Source organism: Rhineura floridana, chromosome 19 (assembly GCF_030035675.1).
Source record: "Rhineura floridana isolate rRhiFlo1 chromosome 19, rRhiFlo1.hap2, whole genome shotgun sequence".
NCBI lineage: Eukaryota > Metazoa > Chordata > Lepidosauria > Squamata > Rhineuridae > Rhineura > Rhineura floridana.
Window position 1 is genome coordinate 10,230,328 of NC_084498.1, and position 18,697 is coordinate 10,249,024.

The 18,697-nt window shown below is 43.7% G+C and overlaps 1 protein-coding gene across 2 annotated transcripts in view; it reads right to left on the bottom strand.

Annotated features, from left to right (window-relative positions):
* The window catches only part of SCARB1 (scavenger receptor class B member 1), a 101,557-nt gene extending 84,345 nt beyond the window's left edge, over nt 1-17,212 (bottom strand). The window contains exon 1 of one of the 2 annotated variants that reach the window (XM_061603109.1): nt 16,973-17,212. In XM_061603109.1, coding sequence (XP_061459093.1) covers nt 16,973-17,098 — 126 coding nt within the window. In that variant the 5' untranslated portion in view covers nt 17,099-17,212. Of the gene's footprint in view, nt 1-15,620; nt 15,725-16,972 lie in introns of those variants that run through there. The other variant, XM_061603112.1, reaches the window with a different exon arrangement.
* Nucleotides 17,213-18,697: the final 1,485 nt, after the last annotated feature.

Below are 18,697 nucleotides of genomic sequence, written 5' to 3' on the forward strand. Positions count from 1 at the left end.
AAGACCAAGAGGAGATTGGCTGCACACTATTATTGGCCAAATATCTCCAAAGATGTAAAACAACACTGTCTATCTTGTGGTATATGCCAAAAAGTGGGAAAAAGTGGAGTAAAGACTAAGGCACCCTTAAAGCCCCTTCCTATAATTGGACAACCCTTTTATAGAGTGGGAGTAGATTTGGTGGGCCCTTTTTCCAAACCCACAAGGCATGGCAAGAAATATCTATTGGTGGTGGTGGATTTTGCCACCAGGTACCCAGACGCGGAAGCATTAAGATCCGTAGAAGCCCCTATAGTGGCAGAGGCTTTGTTAAAAATCTTTATGAGGCTGGGTTTCCCTCATGAAGTGCTGACGGATCAAGGCAGTGTATTCATGGGAGAAGTGATGCAATGTATGTGGAAGTGTTGTGGTCTAAAACATCTAAAGACCACCACTTACCATCCAGCCACTAACGGATTGACTGAGAGATTTAATGGGGTTCTGAAGGGCATGATAAGAAGTTATGTTCAAGATCACCCACAAGACTGGGATGAACGTTTGGGGTGCTTCTTATTCGCGTACAGAGAAGTCCCTCAGGAGTCAACAGGCTTCTCACCCTTTGAACTGATGTTCACTAGAAAAGTGAGGGGACCTTTGGAACTGTTAAAAAATTCATGGGAAGGAACCCTGGGAGAGTACAAAACATCTGTAGTTGATTTTGTATTAGACTTCCGCAGCAAATTAACATCAATGATGGAAGCTGTACAAAAGAATTTGAGTCAAGCTCAGGAGAAGCAAAGTTACTGGTATGACAGAACAGCCAGGGAATGTGTGTATGATGTGGGAGATATGGTTATGGCATTCATACCCAGGAAACATGATAAATTACAGGCTAACTGGGAGGGACCATATACCATAAGAGAAAAGCTTGACACAGTGACGTATGTAATTACCACAGACCAATTAAACAAAAACAAAGTGGTTCATGTAAATATGTTGAAACCTTACCATACCAGGGATGCAAAGGTGTTGCAAGTTACCTTATTCCCTGAGGGAAGTGGGCCTGAACTTCCAGATTTGGTACAGGAAAGCAAAGACAAAGGAGGGGTAGATCAAGTGGAATGGTCAGAGGAGGTGAAAGAAGAAGTAAAGGAAGAGATTCTGAGAGTTTTGAAAAACTATGGAGATCTCTTTAGAAATAAACCTGGCCGAACCAGTATAGCCAGACATTCCATTGATACTGGAAATCATGCCCCAATCAGATCTGTGCCGTACCGTGTGAATGGGAAAGTTGTGAGTGAAGTAATCTATTTAGGACATAAGGTGGGGAGTGGGAAAATCACCCCCTTATGGAGCAAAGTTGAGGCAATACAATCGTGGCCTATCCCCTTAACTAAAAAACAAGTTAGGGCATTTCTAGGTGTGGCTGGTTTTTAGAGAAAGTTTGTGAAAGATTTTGGGGAAATAGCAAGCCCCTTGCATGAGTTGACAAAAAAAAGTGTTCTGAGCGTGTGGTATGGACGGATGAATGTCAGAAGGCTTTTGATCTGCTGAAGCAAGCCTTGTGCCAAGGACCTATATTAATAGCACCAGACTATGAGCAACCATTCATCGTGGCTACGGATGTGTCGGACCTCGCGCTGGGAGTCGTCTTGCTGCAGGAGAGAGAAGGCACCAGACATCCAGTGGCGTATCTGAGTCGCAAGCTGACATCGAGGGAGAAAAACTATTCGTCGGTCCAAAAGGAGTGCCTAGCGGTCATGTGGGGACTGAGCAAGTTGCGCCCATATGTGTGGGGACGAAGATTTACGGTGACGACGGATCATCGGGCCTTGTTATGGTTGCAGACTATGAAAAACCATAACACTATGCTGCAGAGGTGGTCCTGGGCCCTACAAGACTATCACGTGGACTTCCAGTTCATAAAAGGCAAGGACAATGTATTGGCCGATGGACTGTCAAGGCAGGTGGCTGGGACAGCAGTGACGTGATGCAGACGTAGGAACAAAAAAGGCATTTTCCCCATAAGGACTTGGTTTTAGTGTTAACGCGGCGTATGAATCCTAGAGCAGGAATAAATCTCTGCCGTTATTTTTAAGGGGGGGGAAATGTGATGTTCCTGTATTAATGTATATATGGTAAGTGCTGTTTGTATAGAAGATACATGGTAAGTGGAATGAAAGAGGAGGGGGAAGTAAATGAGCAGTAGAATGCTGGATGATTGGCTGAGTGTTTGAATGGCTGAGAGTATAAATGGAAGGATGACAGTTGAATCTGGGTGGACGTTAGTGGGTTGTTTGAGAGGTGTTTGGTGGACGTGAGTGGGTTGTTTTGGTGGAGTTGGGAGGTGGGTATGAGTTGGTGTATGTCAGGAGAGTGTGGAGAAGGAGGGAGGTGGAGTTCGGATTAGTAATAAGTCAAATATCACAGTAATAGATGAAACCATAAGCTTGTAGATCATTATCAAAGTTATCTTGTTATTAATGTTATTTAATAAAAACTATATTTGGTTTACCGAAGGCCTGATCCTTGGCTGGGGTTTCACAGACCAGAAGGGAGGGTAAGGTAATAACCAAGGCTGAAGGGAAACAGTAACAAATGGTGGCAGCGGTGAAGAGGAGAAGATAACATAAGTAGCCAGAGCAACCCCGAGTTATGAGTTATCTGCTTTGATACAAGGGGGTTGGGAACAGCATAGGCACGCAGTCACGAATGTAACCGGATAGAGAGACTCAGGCAAGGTCTCTGGGAACATTGGTTGTAGAACGTGACTGGTGGTGCTGCCTAGCAGGGGGATCTATTGAGATCTGTGCTAGAGCGGAGAGAGAAACCATAAAAAAGGACAGTCTGGACTGGTGGAGTCCCTGGTGGTGCCTAGTGAAAGGCAGTAGCCACGAGCAGGTAGGAACCTGACAGGGAGAGCCAGGGAAGGGCGTCACAGTCTGCACGGAGGTTTGGACAACTGCAGTTTCAGCCCCTAGTGAGAGGTGGCCGAGAGGTGGTTCCTTTGAAGCCGTTCCGTTAAGGGGAGTAAGGAGACGGATTGAGGTAAACCACCCAGATAAAATGGATTTCTGGCTCCTGTGGCAGGCAGGAGCGCAGAAATGGAAAGGATTCACAGTTATGGCAGTAAGATCTTTGACCAGTGAGGACCCTCCTCCCAGTTATTTTGTTGATGAAGAATCAGAGAGGGGAACAATTTTGAGTCGTTCCATAATACCCTCTGCCCCGCCTCCACCTCCCAACCCCGGAGCTGGAACTCCTCAGGCGAGGCAGGAGGATACCTTTCCAGATTCAGATGATGAACTGGAAAAGGGGAAAGGAGAAGGGGCCTCAGGGGAAATGGTCACGCGCTTGCGAGAAAAAGAGAAAATTAGAAAAAGAGAAAGAGGATGGTGGTTGAGCACAAGATGTGCTTGGAATGGAATCTTAAGGAATGGAGTCAGTTGTTAGGCTCCCATGTGTGTAAGGTTTGTAGTATTTTCCAGGGAAATAAGAGTGGTATTAGGAATGACTTTGTTTAAATAGACGTGTATGAATGAGTACTCAAGTGTGAATTGGTTATATGTGTGAAGGTGTGAAGGTTTCTTTGAGTGTCTGTGTGAAGGTTTTCTGTGGGAATGTTATAAGGGAACTTTCCTCCCTTTACTGTCACTTCCTAAAACATGTTGTTTTTTCCTTGCTGCTTGTGCCATCCATGCTACTATTTCTGCTGGCTGTTCTTGTTTTTCATAGGATTTAAAGAACCTAATCTGTTCCTTTAGTAGCTTTTAGCAATCTTTTAAGTTAGTGTGAAGAGATTTGCTCTGTTTGTTTAAGGAAGTGATTAAGAGAGATAGAGAAGGGGAGGGTGAGGAAAAGGGAGTACAGAGATGGTCCTGGAAGTTTTAGGCTTCCCTACAGCAGGCAAAAGCATAGTGACATAACCTTTAATGAAGGGTGGTACGTGGAAGGATCCCCAGTTTCTATGGGGGCAGTTGTAAGATTGAGGCATACAGGATGTAGACAGAAGGTCTGAGCTACGCAGACAGTGAAAAGGTTAAAGAACCAGTTGTGATGGGTAAGAAATGTCTTGGGCAAATTAGTGGATTGTTTTAGGGAGAAGAAAAGAGAATAATTTCTGTTCTATAATGTCAGAGTCCCTTTTCTTTCTTTGCTCCAGTATTGGGTTTTGTTTTCATTACTGCAGCTTGTTCTCTGTGTATGTGCGTGTCTAAAATTACAACCCCTCCTTCCTTTCCCCCATTTGACAGGTAAACAGCCAAAAGAGCAACGCAGCCGCTGCCCCTTGCAGCCCGGTATAATTCTATTGTATCTTTCAGTTCATTGTGTGATTGTGGTTGTTTCCGTGCATATAAATCATGATTTAATTACAGGAATTAGTTCTTGACTGACCCGAGATTTTCTGCTGATAACTGCACGGACAGAGGGTTTTCTTTATGCATTTGTATATGATCAGAAGTCTAATCTTTTTATCCCATTTGCCTTTCCGATTATAGGACGAAGCAGAAACCAGGAATCTCCCTTTATTACAGGTTTTCATTTGTCTGTCTTGATTGATAAATGTTAACAATGTTTGTTTTGTTTTTACATGGGTATAAAGGAGAACCTTCGGGATCTCCCTTTTGTCACTCTGGTATAGTGTTAAGAAATTAAGAAGTTTTCTACTGTCTGATTTAAAGCATAAGTATATTTTGGTAATTTAAGAATGCAGCTGCAAATCGTTTTTCTTTCTCTCTCTCCTTGTATTCCTCCGTGCAAGATTTTATTTCCTCCAGAGCTCCCTTCTCTTATTAAGTTTCTTAAAGTTGTCTTCTCCAGTCTGTGTAGAAGGTGAAAAGTAACCCCCCTTCTTCCTAAAGGCTGCTTTTCATGGCTACTTTCTTGGGCAACATCTGTACATTTTTAACGTGAAACTTTTCTTAATTGCTTTTTTGGCATGGCAAAGGAAACCAGGGTAGTTAGTCCAGGTAAGTAGCTGCCTCAGGAGAACTGAACTCACCGTTCACGAGCTTTGTACATTGCACCTGTACAAGGAAGCCTTTCCACGCATGGACACTTTGTATGCTGCAGGACTCACCCCTGGTACATCTACAGCTGTCTGTGAAAATTCATTCTCAACTTTGACATGTGTTGACACCAAACAGGTGTTCAATGCTTCATCACAGAAAAACAAACTTAGTAATGGCTTTTGAAAATAACATATCTGAAGGAATTTCATGTGAACAGTTCCTGTCCAAGTCTACAGAGAGATCACGGCACATTAGACTTTATTAACAGTTCAGATCATTATGGTAGGATGATTTGCTCGATACATTTACTTCTCAGTCACTGTTATTTAGTTTACACAACTATTTCGCATGTGGAAAATGTCAAGAATAGCTGATTTTGAGCTAAAGTTGGTCAAGCTAAAATGGTTCAACCAGAGGGAATTCTAGGAGCTTTGTTGACCCCTGGGATACTCTGCTGGAGAAGTCCAAAGTTTTAGTGCCAGACAGGCATGTCAAGAAGATGCAACTGAACTTTATCTGTTATCTCTTGTCTGCTTCCTGAGATCAAAGTCAGGGACAGTGGGTATTGCAAATCAGGACTGCTGGGTGGGACTGTCTAGCCCCCCTTATCTTCAAAGGTGATCACAGAAGGGGCACCTAGGATGGCTAATTGCCCCCCTCCCTGTTGCCAGCTAAACCCCATAAAAATAAAGGGTGATCCTTCAGTTAGTTGTTCCTGTTCCCCTATTCCAACTACTTTGACTTGCCTGACGAAGCTGTTGGGAACCAGGCGTTTACTGAAGTGAGTACAGATAGGGTTAGGTTTGTTGTGTTGATTGTCTGTTTGAATCTCTCACAATATCATGCAAATGTATCTCTTGTTTGGCCGGGTTGAGGGCCATAAGCTTTAAAGGAAATATATGCTGCTCTCTTTGTGTATGTACCTTTCTTTTCTTTTAAATAAACTACCCTTTTATAAATGGTGTGTATTGCTTGGGGCTTATGACTCTAAATTCAGTCCTTGATCACTGGTTGCTACTGACTACCTTAATGCCTAGAGCAGAGGGTGTAACAATAGGTCTGCCCTAGGATCTCCATTAGTGCTCTGAATCCCCCTTATTCAGAGTGGAAGCTGAAAAAGGGGTGGTGGCAGTGTACCCCTTCCAGGATTGGTATTTGGGTGTAACTAATCCTGGGAAGGTAAGAGTTTGCCCGGGAAGCAGTGACCCCAGGGGATCGGGGCTGTTCTCGGAAACAAAGAACCCCCTTGGGGTGCTGAGGTCAAGGGACCCCTGGGGGGGCAATCTTTGACAGAAAATATTGTATTGAAATTGATTTGCTTTTTTGTAAACTTCATAGGTCATAGCTCCTAATTAAATGGCATAAATGGGGGTTGTCATCACCTATGAAAACGTTTCACCAGAAACCTCTTTTATAGTGACCAATGCCACAACCCTCCTGCAGCCCCCCATTCTGGTCTCTGCCCCCCCAATGGAAATTGTCTTGGTACACCCCAGCTACATCTTTGGTCTTATTCCTCATAACACTGCTCTCATGAACTAACTCTCTACCTCCTCAGCTCCACTCTTAACACCAACCAACACCCCCCCATTGACTTCTTCACTGATAATTGACTCCCAAAGGCCGGGAAACATCAGCCAATCGCAGTCTGCTGTCCTCCAGATCAAACAGAAAGAATTTACCTGATCAGGTTCAATTTAATACAGTCTCACTCTCTTCTCTTAGAATCTGTCACCAAGTAGCCACTGCTAAGTGGGCTGGTAACAACAGAACAACACTAGGCCTCATGACTAGAGATATGAAGGCTTGCAAAAATCTAGAAAAATAGGGGGGAAATGGTCCCCCTTTTTTCCTGTGTTTTTTCCCCCAGTTTTTTCCCCTGGAATAATGGGGGAAATAAAAAAAACATTTCCCCCCTAATTCTTCCATTCTCCCCACCCTGAACCTTCACATCTGCACTCATGACAGTAACAAAGGTCACAGAATACACTTTTTCTTCAAACACAAACATATGTATGTACAGCATTTCTCCACAGAAGCCATGACTGGCATAATACTGCTTTAAATCATAGATGGTGTGTGTGTAAGAGGATGAATGGGTTATGTCTATGTGCATGAGAGAGGGCATGTGGGGTGGCTCTGGTCCTGCCCATTGTCTTCTCCAGTCCCTGGCCAACTGCCTCTAAGAAAAAGAGGACGTGGCCTTTGGGAAGAAGAAGATTCCCGAGCCCTGCTTCACAGAGTTGCTGTGAAGATTCCAGCCGCTGGGTAAAGCCTGTGAAGCACTTTCAACACCTCAAAGCACCATATAAATGTTAAATATTAAGATGACCGTTTCCCAACCCTGCATTAGATAACACTACTCAACTGGGCCTTCAGGTATTCTTAATGGTTCACTATAACTATGAAGAAATAAAACTTTATTGTTGAAAGCCACCACAATGTAGATATAACAAACTATCATTTTGATGCATTCCACAGGCAGATACATCCACACGCACACACACACAAAATACTCCTCCCCAATGTAAACCACAATTGCTCCTCTAATAATGTAAAAAGGGGCTAAAAATTATGGGTTTTATGCAATCTAGCTTTGCTAACACTAGGAATGCTATTTTTCTTTCTTTTTTAAACTTCTGCTTTCTGCCCAACAAGAAATCCTGTGTTCAGATTAATTCTCCCAACGTGACTTGCTATAACCAGAGACCTCTCTGCTGTGGCCACTGTCTTTCTTCATTAAAGCTGCAATCCTGTGGGTACTTACAGTGGCGCTGATCCCAATGAAGGAAGAGGGTCTTACTGCGTAAGCAGATTTAGGATTGCATTGTCAGCTTGCATAACTCCTTTATCACTCCATCCATTGAAAACGGCAGACTTTCTCCACCACACTTAGCAACGTCCTTTCTTTCCCCCAGTTCTTTTATTTTCCTTAACATCCAACCAGTAGAAGGCTTCTGCTGAACTCGAAAGCTTGCTCACTGCTTTGCAACCTTATAGTTGACCCTTTTAAAATACATTATTTTATTGTTGCCATTTGGATGTTTGCCTCTCATAGTAGTTACGCATGCAGTGTTTTAATGGCAGGGTGGGGTGGGCTGTAGTTCAGTGGTAAAGCCCCTGCTCTGCATGCAGAAGGCCCCAGGTTCAAGCCCCAGGTAGAACTGGGAAAGACCCTAGTCTGAAACCCTGGAGAGCTGTACCTAGTCTGAGAAGTCAACAAATGAGCTAGATAGACTACTGGTCTAAGGCAGCTTCCTACGTTCCCAGGTTTGAACCTGTGATCCTCCAGATATTGGTGGACTCCAGTCAGCTCCAGCCAGCATGTCCAATGGTCAGGGTTTATGGGAATGGTTGTCCAACAACACCTGGAGGACCATAGATTCCCCATCTGAATGGAGAGCAAGTGATTACCTCCCAAGGGTAGGGGGCATTTCTATATGCAAAAGTATTTTGAATGCAAGACAAGGAATGTCTGCCACTAAATGGAGAGAGACTGACATGCAGGACAAGGGAGGAAAAATTACTCCTCCCTCCAGGCTTTGCTATCAGGTAACACCATGATGCAGCTTTAAGAGACAAGCCACCATCCAATCAAGACCATATCTGGATTCCCAGAATATTTGGCTGTGCTCAGATGAACAGTGAATGAAAATATTAGCTCAGCAGTGATCCTGTCTCTGAATTCTTTCTAGGCGGAAATGCTTTTGTTAATGTTGAATTCATTTAGGCTTAATCCCTTTGTTCATTCTGCATCCCCAGCAGATAGGTGTTATGGAATTTATGGCCCTGCTGATGTTTTGAACTACAACTCCCATCATTCCTGCAGTTCATTGGCAATGTGGGCTGGAGCTGATGGCAGATGAGTCCAACATCATTTAGAGAGCCACAAGCTCCTCATCCCTGATATAGGCATTTGTGCAACTGGGTTTCCTTTAACTGTAGGCTGCTCAAACTTTTTTTTTTAATTGACTTTAAACTCAGTCAAAGCTCTAGCTTTGTAAACCACACAGAGTAAGCATATAATTCCCTCTCCTCTCTTTATAAGAGCTCGACACATTTATTATCCTGTTTCAAGCAATATAGAGAGGCTTTTCCCTCCTGAATAGAACATCTTAGGCTACCTTGAAAGACTGATTTATTGTGGCATAAGCTTTTTTTTTTAAGGGCTCTTAGCATCAGACACAGGAAACGTTATCATGAAGCTGCAGTCTTATATCTTATGCACATTTACTTAGGAGTATTAAGTTCCATTTCAAAGTCAGTGGGACTAAGTTCCATTAAAAAATCAGTTACTTCTGAGTAAGCATGCATGGGGTTGCGTTGTCTTTCCAAGATGTATACACCCTCACAGGTCAGGAACCTGTGGCCAGATGTTGTTGCACTCAAACTCCCATCAGTCCCAGCCAGTATGGCCAATGTCAACGTTGATGGGAGTTGTGGTTCAGCAACATTTGCAGGTTCCCAATACCTGCTGTACAGAGATAACACACACTGTCCTGATGGACCCAGAACACCATGAAAGATAAGAGGTATAGCCTTGAACATTCCAAGGCAAAGCTCAAGTGTACACAAGATAAGGACTGGGATCATTCACAACAGCAGAAATAGGAGATAACATTTCAACACAGTTTTGCTATGCTAAATTTCTTTAGCAGTATGCAGGGAGGAAAACACTGCTTAGAAATGCTAATGATTAAGTGGTATATAAACGCTTTAAATAAATGAGGAGAACCTGGTCTCAACTGAGGCCAAAAAAAAAACAGAAGGGAACTTGCAGGAGGCGATGAATCCCAGTGAAACAAAGTTTGACATCCACTTTCCATATATACACAAAGAAAAGTTCAAACAACGGGAGTGCTTAATCTACATCAGACAGTCTTTATGATATTTCTCCAACTGATAATGGAGACGCATCTATAGGGCAGTGTCCTCATGTCTTTCCATTTCTCTTTTGCGGGCACACAATCATTGCACTTTGTGATTACATACAATGTTCAGAGTGTATCGTCCAGTTCAACAGTTGGACCTAACTGCCTTTTGTTGTTGTTATTATGAGCCTTCAAGTCAATTACAACTTATGGCGACCGTATGAATCAAAAACCCCTCATAATCCTCAACAGCACAGGGAAGAAAGGTCAGTTTACATCAGACAAGATTACACAAGGCCCTGAAATGCCTTGAATGTGATTTTCTGCCTCAGTGGCCTTATAAAACATTGTGATTCTTAAGATTTTTGCAGTGCAAGCTCGTTAGACAATCAAATGGAAAATATGCATACACGGAGGTTGTTACCAGAAAATGGAAGTAGTCAGCAGGAAGAAGAGACACTCGGTGTAATTTTACCACTACGGCAAATGTTGCCAAATCTATCTTCAGTGCTGTTTTTGCTGTTTCCCAATTCTGCAGCAAAAAGCTAAGTTTCTGAAAGTGTGGGGTAGTTTTATTTTTCCTAATTGCTCCTGCTTCTTCCTGAATTAGCTGCGTGCGTGATCCCAGCCAACCAGGGAACATGAACTCCAGTAGTTGCAAGTTTGCGCAGAGTTGGGGAACTTACTTTCCAGCAAGTTAGAACTGAGAGAGAAATATTAACAGAGGCCTATTGAGACAGCAGCTGGTATAGCACAGTGGGGAGGAAAGCCTGGTTGGGAGTCCAGAATCTGTAAGTTCAAATCCCCACTCGTGTCTCCTGTGTGTAAAGGACCAGCTAAAGATCACCCCCACAGTGAGTGGCTCAGGGGTTACGTGCCCTGCCACCTGTGCAGCCGTGGGCAAGCTGCATAGTCCCAATGAGCCCAGTTGCCCCCAGCTGGCAGTTGCAGACAAGGAAGGGGCTGGATTGTGCAGCTGTGGCAAGCTGAGCAGGCCCTAGCCAGCTGGGGAGGACTAGCCTCAGAGGGAGGCAATGGTAAACCCCCTCAATACCGCTTACCATGAAAACCCTATTCATAGGGTCGCCATAAGTCGGGATCGACTTGAAGGCAGTCCATTTCTATTTTCACTGAGACAAACCTCACAAAGAGGCATGCCGGGAAGGGGGGGGCACACACATACCAGCCTGCCCCTGCATCTGACATCCTTGTCCCACAAAAGATGGAAATCACAGCATTTCCTGCTTACTAAGTTGTGGGTCCTTGAGATTATCCAAGAGCAGGTACACTCTCTTTGTCCTCACCTCAGGCCCTCCATCCCCCACCTTTCCATCTACCAGATAGGAACAAATTACAACAACCCTGCAAAATACCTTATGATAAGAATTCCTAAGAGAATGGATATGCTACAACACAAAACAAATAGCAAAAACACTACTGTTATCTGGCAAGCAGGAAGTTTGAAGCCACAGTTAGCCGCAGGAGGAGGACAGAACAGCTGCAGCAACTGCACCACATTCAGGTACTTATTTCGCAGGAGCATAAAAAAATAGCAAAAAAAAAGGACCACATATCTCCATTGAGCTAACATATATCCCACTCAACTTGTAACAGATTACAGATTTTCGTCCAGCATCTGGGTTCAACCCAGCTGCTGGCAAGGGTAGAAACAGTGTCTCTCTCACACACGCCTTGGACTGAAATGGCACTCCAAGTAAGGAATCTCTTCCACACACCCCTCTACTTGTTCTATTTTTGGTTACCTTTTTAAAAAAATACTTCATTTGTAGATCTTGTCCTTATTTTTTTATTTCTTTTTAATTATAAGCATAAAAACATTACAGGCAATTGCAAGTGTAAACGTATTGCTGGCAATGAACATACAGCATTGTAAAACCATCCAGGATATTTCATTAATTTATGAGAAAAGGTCCAGCCAGCAATGCCGGACGGACTTCCGAACAAGCTCTATCTGATTAATGCGACACGTTTATCTTTTCTTCAAAGAGAAAACGGACTAACAGGCAAGCACCCTTCTTTCTATCTTTTTTTTTAACTTGGTTTAAATTGTTGCAGCAAAAAGAGATTTGTCAAATGAATCAGCTTTAAAGAACTTCTGGGTGAGCTATAACTCTTCTCTGTTATTCACGAAATTAACAGCTTATCTCTGCTTCTATTGCAAAAAGCTGTCCTGGAAGTGCATTCTAAAGATATAAACAGAAGAGGGATTTCTATTCCGAGGAGAAAAAAATAAAAAATATGAACTTTGGAACATTATATTGTCTGGGACTACTCTCTTTTTGGTCTATTTTAGTTTGACGAATCTGCTTCTTCACGATGCCACTAACTGTTTTGATGCTGGCAACTAAATTTGTTTTGTATTCTTGAACATAGAGAGATAAGGCAGGCTGCTCTGTTTATACTGTGATGTCATCAAGCCTGGAATATTAACCCAATTGTTACTGAAATAAGAAGTGGTTCTTCTTTATTTTTGTTTTGTTTTGGTGGTTTTAAAAATGGCAATCAAGAAAGTGGCTGAGAATCTGGAAGTAATTATGTTTCAGAAAATAATGGATGAGATTGAGATAACGAAACAAACCCTGCGACAGGGCAGTAAGGAGCTGAAAATTGAACTGAGCAAAATGACGCAGGAGCTTAAAGAAACAGGGGATCCTGTGAGAGAGGAGAATGAGATCAGAGATGAGAAAAGAAAAAATAAAGGGAAGATACAAGCCCTGGAGATTGGAACAAATGTGGAATTGGAAAAAGATCTGGAGTTTATGGATATTAGAAATAAAATCTACTGTTTGGAATTTAACGTTATCTCTGAAGAAATTAATGAAGATATTAGAGATAAAGTTATCAATGGCTTGGATAATTTTCTGGACTGGAATGACGTGATGGAGCTTGATATAGAGAAAATCTATGGAATTAACTGCAGCCATGTGACAATGGAAAAACTCTCAAGAGATGAGCCAGTGCATTTTGTAAAAAAGAAGAACAGAGATATGACTTTACAACAATATTTCAGCAACTTATTCAGAATCGATGGCAAGAAAATATTTGGGATAGAGGAAATTCCCATCAGACTCTTATTATATGACTATGGCTATGACAGCAAGATTATTATGGAATACTGATAATGGAAGATTGGACACTGAAATTACTGGACTTAACAGGACTATTGAAGATGGAAGATGGAATTAATATGGATAATGGAATAATGGCTATTGAAATTATTGGACTTAACAGATTTTGATGAGATGGATTAATCGATATGTTTATTTGGACTATGGTTATGACAATAAGATTATTATTATTATTAACGAGATGGATTAATCGACATGTTTATTTGGAGAAAAATTGATAGATATATTTCTTAAAGAATTGAAACCTCTCTTTGACTTTTTGTGGAAAGAATAAAGTAATGTTTATGAGATTTGATGATTAATTAAGATAACTACTGGAGGAAAGTGATTTTATAATATAATTTAAGAGACAGGATTGTTATATATTGTAGACCTATAACTGATCTGCGACAAATGGGAAGTCAACATTTTATTTTTTTGTTTAATCATTTTTGTTTTGTTTTGTTTTTTGTCTTTGAATGTTTTATGATTTTGTTTTGTTTGTTTTATGAAAATTTGAATAAAAATTATTGTAAAAAAAAAAAGTAAAACCATCCAGGATGTAATTCATTGTCCAAACATGCCTCTCCACATGCGACCGTGCGTGGTTGGTGGCTGTTGCCTCATGTCTCTGTTTTGATTGCCAATAATCATGCATGATTTATCTCTCTCTGGCAAGACGCTTTCATGCACTGATTGCATCACAAATCACACCCATCCACACTCTTGGCTGAACTGGGCACATTTTCCCACAATTAAAAGATCAAAAGGAGGAAAGTAAGCAAGCATTATAAGCTTTCCAAGTGAAGGGGAACTACTGGTTCTAGTTGGGCAAGTTGTTGACTAGAGAGGTGAGTGAATAGCCTGTGGCAGGGAATCCCCACAAGGCTCAGGTCATCCAAGGACATCATAAGGAAAGGACCATAGCTCATTGTTAGAATATCTGCTTTGTGTGCAGAAGTGCCCAGGCGCAATCCCCAGCAACTCTAGGTAGGGCTGGAATAACAGTCCCTGCCTGAAACCCTGGGGAGTAACTGCCAGTCAGTGTTTTATTTATTTATTTATTATGAGATTTGTTAGTCGCCCATCTGGCTGGTTGGCCAGCCACTCTGGGCGACGTACACGTTAAAACAGTATATAAAACAGTTAAAAGTTTAAGAACACAGTAAAACTAGCCCGTTCCAAAAGCCTGCTTAAAAAACCAAGTCTTCAGGGTCCGGCAGAAGCTCATTATAGACGGGGCATGGCATAGATCATTTGGGAGAGAATTCCATAGGGTGGGGGCCACAATTGAGAAGGCCCTCTCTCGAGTCCTCACCAGTCTAGCTGTTTTGACTGGTGGGATCCAGAGAAGGTCTTCTGAGGCTGATCTTGTTGAGCGGCATCCCTGTCGATGCTGGAGGCGCTCCTTCAGATAAGCTGGGCCACAACCGTATAGGGTTTTAAAGGTTAAGACCAACACCTTGAATTGGGCTCGGTACACAACCGGTAACCAATGTAACTCCTTCAACACAGGAGTGATGTGATCTCTATGGCGGCCACCTGTAATCAGACACGTCGCTGCATTTTGTACCAGCTGTAACTTCCGAACCGTTTTCAAGGGTAACCCCACGTACAGCGCATTACAGTAGTCTAAGCGAGTGGTGATCAGGGCATGTACCACTGGTGGGGGCAGATGATTGGGAAGGTAGGGGCGTAGCCTCCGTATCAGATGGAGTTGATACAAAGCTGCCCGGCTCACAGCCGAAACTTGAGCCTCCATGGACAGCTGGGCGTCAAGAACGACCCCCAGGCTACGAACCTGGTCTTTCAGAGGCAGTCGTACCCCGTTAAGCACCAGGTCTATATCTCCCAGCCTTCCCTTGTCTCCCACAAACAGCACCTCGGTTTTGTTAGGGTTCAGCTTCAGCCTATTCCTTCCCATCCAGCCACTCACCGACTCCAGACAATACTGAGCAAGATGGCCAACGGTCTGACTCAGTATAAGGCAGCTTCCTATGTTCACCTGCCCCTAAATCCAGCCTGATCACACATCCCAGACAGAAATAAGCACTATAACGTATTAGAATTTGAAGAAAGGGTTTACATTTTGCAAGGAGTTGCCTTTTAAGGCTATATATTTTATCTTAGAAATAAAGTCAAACAGTAAGTTAAGCAACTATATCTGGGATTTAAAAAAATTAATTAGAGGGTGAGTGATTTTTCAGTGGGATCACAGCACACAAGGATATGAGATTTACCCCTTCCCTCCTGTGATGGATCTGGGGAAAATACTCCCTCCTTGGGGGACACCATTTTTACAAGTTTCCCCCCCGCAAATAAGAGGTCTACATCTGTTTATAAGGCTCTTCCTCCCACCCTCCAAAAACACACTGCAATTAGCCTGGGGTGGGGAAACTGCCACTGGGGCCTTTTAAAAAAAGGCTAATTGTAGTACCTTATATTAAAATCCAGATGTAGTTATTAGCATGCAGTTAGCATAATTAACTAGTATAGCCCAAGTTCCATTCAAATGAAAGTATGAGATGAGAGGCATTAACATAGGAAATTGTCTTATACCATTTGGCGATCTAGCTAAGTATGTCCACACTGACCGGCAGCGGCTCTCCATGGTTCTCTCCCAGCCCTACCTGGAGATGCCGAGGATTCAATCTGGGACCTTCTGCATGCAAAGCAGTAGTTCTGCCGCTGATCTACAGCCCTTCCCCTCTCCTAACAAATGCTGGTCACAACTGAGAGCCAACAAAGTGCAACAATGAAAGCATTGGGCTAGGACAGAACAGATCTGGCTTCAAATCCCCATTCAACCATGAATCTCATTAGTTAATGAACAATCAATTACTCTCCCAGCCTAATCTACCTTGCAGATTTGTTATAAGGATAAAATAGACAGGGAAGAGAGTAGACAAGAACAACATATCCCTGAGCCACTTGGAGGAAGGACAGGATAGAAGCATAACTAAAAAGGAATAGTTAAATGGATCCTCCACTTTCAGATGCAGTACACCTGAGAATACCAGCGACAAGCACAAGCAACTGAAAAGGGTTATTGTTTTTATGCAAGATGGAAGCAAAATGCAGACTAGATAAACTTTTGCTCTGATCCAGCAAGGCTCTTCATCTGGTAGCCAAGAAAAGATCATGATCTCCATGGTCAGGGCACTATGCCCTGAAAACCAATTGCAGGGGAGCTATAACGGAAACAAGCCATTGCTTTCACACCGTAGCATCTGTTTGGTCACTGTGGGAAACAGGATGCAGGACTTTTGGTCTGATCCAGCAGGTCTCTTCTGATGCTTTTAATACAGCCTCCCATCTGTATGGTCAGTGTATCTCCAAGTACTATATACCGGGGACAAACAACTGGGGGCAGCAGCCTTCACACCATGCAGAAGGGGCTTCCCAGAAACATCTACCTAGTCACCACTGGGATCAGAACTCTAGCCTAGAGGGGCCTTTGCTGTGATCGGGTAGAACTCTTCTACCACCAGGTTGGATCCAAACCACACCATACATTTAAAGCACATCCCCTCCCCCCCCCCAAGAATCCTAAGAGCTGTAGTTTACCTCTGACAGAAGTGCAATTCCCAGCACCTTTAACAAACTAAAAGTTCCCAGGATTATTGGTGGGGCGGACGTTTTAAAAGTTCGCATCCTTAGCCATCCTTACACGGTATTTGTTTTATGCATTTGTTAATTAAATGCCTGCCCGTCCTTCCTTCCAAAAGAAGCCAGGGCGGCAAACAAAGATGCGAGCAAAACAATGTAGTTAAAAATAAAGAAAAAGACTTAATTAAATTTAAGATGACTTTAGAGGTTCTTAAGGTAGGACCACTTTAAGTCTTGACGGACGCAAGCCCCATCCCTTCAAGGTGTTCGTTCTTCCTAAGGCTGGAGCCAACCCGCTATGCTGCGAGGCGGGCAGTTCTGTTCCCGCTAGAGCGCAACACGCGCCCCGCAGGACCCTCTTCGCCACCCCTACCTTGGCCACCTGGTCCTTCACAATGGCGGGCACCATGACGATCAAAAAGACCCCGAAGGCCAGGCACGCCAGGCCGACGACACCCAGCCCCACCGCCGCTCGGAAAGGGTTGCAACAGCCCACCATAACGACTCTGAAAACGACGGCCGGCCGGAAAGCACTGCAAGCCTCTGAGCCGCCACTGCACTAGCGTGAGAAGCAACCGCGGCCGCCCTGCTTGCCCCCATTTAGGGTCTCCGCTGGAGCCCCGCCCCTCTCCCGGGCCTTCCTTTGGGGTGGGAAACGCCCGAATAGGGCCGCCCCTGCCAGCAAGGCGCTGGAGCTTAAGGAAAAACCAGGCGAGGCGGAGTCTGGCCAAGTTCAGTGGGGCTTGCGCCCAAGGAAGACTGCAAGCCTCTCGGCATATTTACTTGGGGGAAAAGCCTTGCTGAACTCCTTTGTCGAATAAACATGCACAGGATCAGGCTTCGGGGACACAGTTCTGTGCACGCTTTACCTGGGAGTAAAACTCCAGTGGAACGCAGTAAATATGTACGGGATCATGTAACATGCCTCGTTAACACGTTGACAGGTCAGAGGTAAGCAGATCATGTAACACCAATTCCGTTACATGTACACTGGCTGCCCATACACTTCTGAGGCCAGTTCCAAGTGCTGGTTTCGATTTATAACGCTCTTTACAGCTCAGGACCCCAATGCCTTCTGGTACGCCTGACCTATCTTCTCCTCACCGAGCTAGTTTCCAGAGATTCCTGGGAAGAGCACTTGGTTGTTAAGCCACTCTGAACATTTTAGCTCCAGGAGGAGCGTGGGAGTCAGTCTCCTAACACCTCTCAGCACCCTTTACAGTTCCCAGGATTCTTTGGGGGAAGCCAGGGCAGTTTGAAGTGGCGTGATAACTGCTTTAAATGTATAGTGCTTAAATCAGATGGGGCCTAAATCAGGAATGTAGAGGGCAGAGAGGAGGTGCCATATGCTATTTTTCCATTTCTATTCCACCTTTCCTCCAAGGAGCTCCAGGTGGTGTACATGGCTCATCCCTTCCCCATTTTATCCTTGCAACACTGAGAGGTAGGTTCAGCTGAAGGACAGTAACCAGCCCCGCTAGGCTGAGGGGGGATTTGAACCTTTCTCCTAGGTCTGTTTTAAATGTGCATACATCTACACACAATACATTCCAGTATGTTTGAGGAAGGACCATAACTCAGTGGTGAGAACATTTGCTTGACATACAGAAGATCCTAGGTTCAATCCCCAGCATCTCTGGGAATGTTCCTTGCCTGAAACTGCTGCCAGCCACTGTGGACAGTACTGAGCTAGATGGACCAACAGTCTTCACTCAGTATAAGGCAGATTTCCTATGTTCCCTCTTAACCCTAGAACGTGTCCAATGAAACTGTGTGGTGGGATATTCATGACAGACTAGAGGAAGGACTTCTTCAGACAGTGCATGGTTGAACTACGGAATTTGCGACCACATGATGTGGCGATATCTCCAATTTAGATGGCTTTAAAAGAGGATTAGACAAACTTATAGAAGATCAGGCTACCAGTGGCTACCAGTCATGATGGCTACATCCCAGAATCAGAGGTAGCTGACTTCTGGATACCAGTTTGCTGGGGTATATCCAGCTTGTGGGCTTCCCATAGGAATCTGGTTGGGCACTATGGGAAGCACAGCATACTGGATTACACAGGCCTTTGGTCTGATCTAGCAGGCTTTTC